This window comes from Lathyrus oleraceus, chromosome 1 (assembly GCF_024323335.1).
Source record: "Lathyrus oleraceus cultivar Zhongwan6 chromosome 1, CAAS_Psat_ZW6_1.0, whole genome shotgun sequence".
Lineage (NCBI taxonomy): Eukaryota > Viridiplantae > Streptophyta > Magnoliopsida > Fabales > Fabaceae > Lathyrus > Lathyrus oleraceus.
This window is the reverse complement of record NC_066579.1, coordinates 23,430,782-23,433,035: the sequence shown is the minus strand read 5'-3', so window position 1 is coordinate 23,433,035 and position 2,254 is coordinate 23,430,782. Positions and strand designations below refer to the sequence as shown.

General features: G+C 38.4%; 1 protein-coding gene across 1 annotated transcript; it reads left to right on the top strand.

Annotated features, from left to right (window-relative positions):
• The first annotated feature begins 238 nt into the window (after positions 1–238).
• Positions 239–1,165, top strand: LOC127087999 (uncharacterized). Its single transcript, XM_051028913.1, has one exon. It carries the CDS (start codon positions 239–241, stop codon positions 1,163–1,165), a length of 927 nt encoding a protein of 308 aa, XP_050884870.1.
• Positions 1,166–2,254: the final 1,089 nt, after the last annotated feature.

Sequence of the window (2,254 nt, the reverse complement as noted above, 5' to 3'; positions counted from 1 at the left end):
TATGAAGCAATATGTTGTCGCTAAAATCTCGCGTTCTTTAGCACCAAGATTTGACAATATAGTTATGGTGATGGATAAGTTGAAGGATCTTGCAACGATGAGCAAACAGGAGTTGCAAAGTTCTCTTAAGGCTCATGAGCAAAGGATGGAAGAGAGGAATAATGACAAGGAAAATATGGAGATCGCTTTGCAAGCTCGTTTCAATGAGAATGACAAGAGATCGTAAGGAAAATGACTGATGAAGAGCAAAGGGAATTTTCAGAATTTTGGTGGAAGAGAGTCCAAAAATTTAAAGAATTCGACTTGTCAATGGGGTGAGAGTAGCTACAACAAGCATGGTGGTCAAAGAAACTTTATAGGTGAAGGAAGAAGTTTGACAAGAGCAAGGATCAGTGCTATAAGTGTCAACGATTCAATCATTTTGCAAAAGAATGCAATACAAACAAGAAAAAATCTCAAGGGGATGAAACCAAGGTTGCAAGACAAGAGTTTGATGAAAATAATACACTCTTGGTCATGGTCATGTGAGAGAATTGTAGCAGCAAACAACTGCATCAACTCAAACAATGATAAAAAATTGAGTTGTGGTCGGTTGAATGATATTATTAACCGGGTGCATAAAAAGGAAGATGCCATGATGAGTTTGAAAGGAGTTCACTGCAGTGAGGAGTGGTATTTGGACTCGGGTTGTTTAACTCATATGACGGGAAGAAAGGATTGGTTTGTCAAAATTAATCGTGCCATGAAGAACAAAGTAAAGTTCGCAGATGACACCATTCTAATGGTCGATGAGATCGATGATGTTTTGATCATGATAAGGGATGATGGATATTCCTTGATCAAAGATGTCTGGTACATTCTGAGAATAAAATGTAACCTTCTAAGCATTTTCCAATTTCTTGAGAAGGGTTACAAGATTCACATGGAAAACAAGGGATTACACGTTATGGATGCAAATGGAGTTTTTGTCCTTAAAACGCTTATGGCTGCCAATAGAACTTTCAAGGCTGAGTTGAAGGTTATGGAGCATAAATGTCTTGCTACTGCAGTAAGTAGAGAAGAGTGGATGTGGCACTATCGTCTTGGACATCTCAATTTTAGAGATCTCAAAGACTTGCAAAAGAATGGAATGGTAACGAGGCTATCATCTATCAATATACTTTAGAGATCTCAAAGACTTGGAAGCGAAGTAACATAAGGGAAAATTCAGCAAGGATGCAAACTGAAGGACCCAAAATCACCTTGAGATGGTGTATTCGGATGTGTGTGGACCGATGCAAGTAGATTCTATTGATGGAAATAGTTATTTTGTCACATTTATCGATGAATATATTAGAAATCTATGGATATACCTAATCAAGAGAAAGAATGAGGTATTCAAAGTGTTTATGAAGGGGAGGAGCTTACCGAAGGAGTTATGGGGAGACGTGGTATACACAACTGCCTATTTATTGAATAGTCGCCCTACAAATAAGCTTGAAAACTTAACACCGGAGGAAGCATGATCGAGATTAAAACCGAATCAGAACCATTTGAGACCTTTTAGTTCTGTTGCATATCGACATATTTCGGGTCAACTTAGAAAGTAGTTGGATGACAAGGGAGAAGTGATGATACTTGTTGGATATCACTCTACCTGGGGTTACCAACTATTTGATATTGTAAACAAGAGGATTGTGATTAGTTGGGACATCGTAATCGATGAATTAAAGTAAGTGCAGCAGGGTGTAACCGGTTACCAATAGGCGTTAACTAGTTATATGCAGGATGTAACCGATTACCAGAAAGCTGTAACCGGTTGCCAGAAAGATGTAACCAGTCACAACTTCAAAATTTCCAATTCTAAGGAAAATGGAAGACTAGAACAACATGTCGTCGAAGCTTGAAATAAAGAAGATTTCAGAAGGTCAAAACAAGGAAAAAGGGTTTGCCTCAGACACTCCAGGATTGCGAGTTATTCCGAGACAACGAAGTTAATGATGATGGTGATTTCGTCCATTTTTCATTTATGGCCGAATCTGAACCCGTTAATACGGAAGAGGCCTTGAGTGATCCAAAATGGATTTGTGCTATGAAGGAGGAGCTGGAATCTATCCAGAAGAACAATACTTGGGATTTAGTTGATCTACCTAAAAGAAAGAAGCCAATTAGTATGAAGTGGGTGTTCAAAGTGAAAGCAAATCCTAAAGGTGAGATAATCAAGCATAAGGCTCGATTGATTGCTAAAGGATTTTTGAAAAGAGAAGGCATAGAC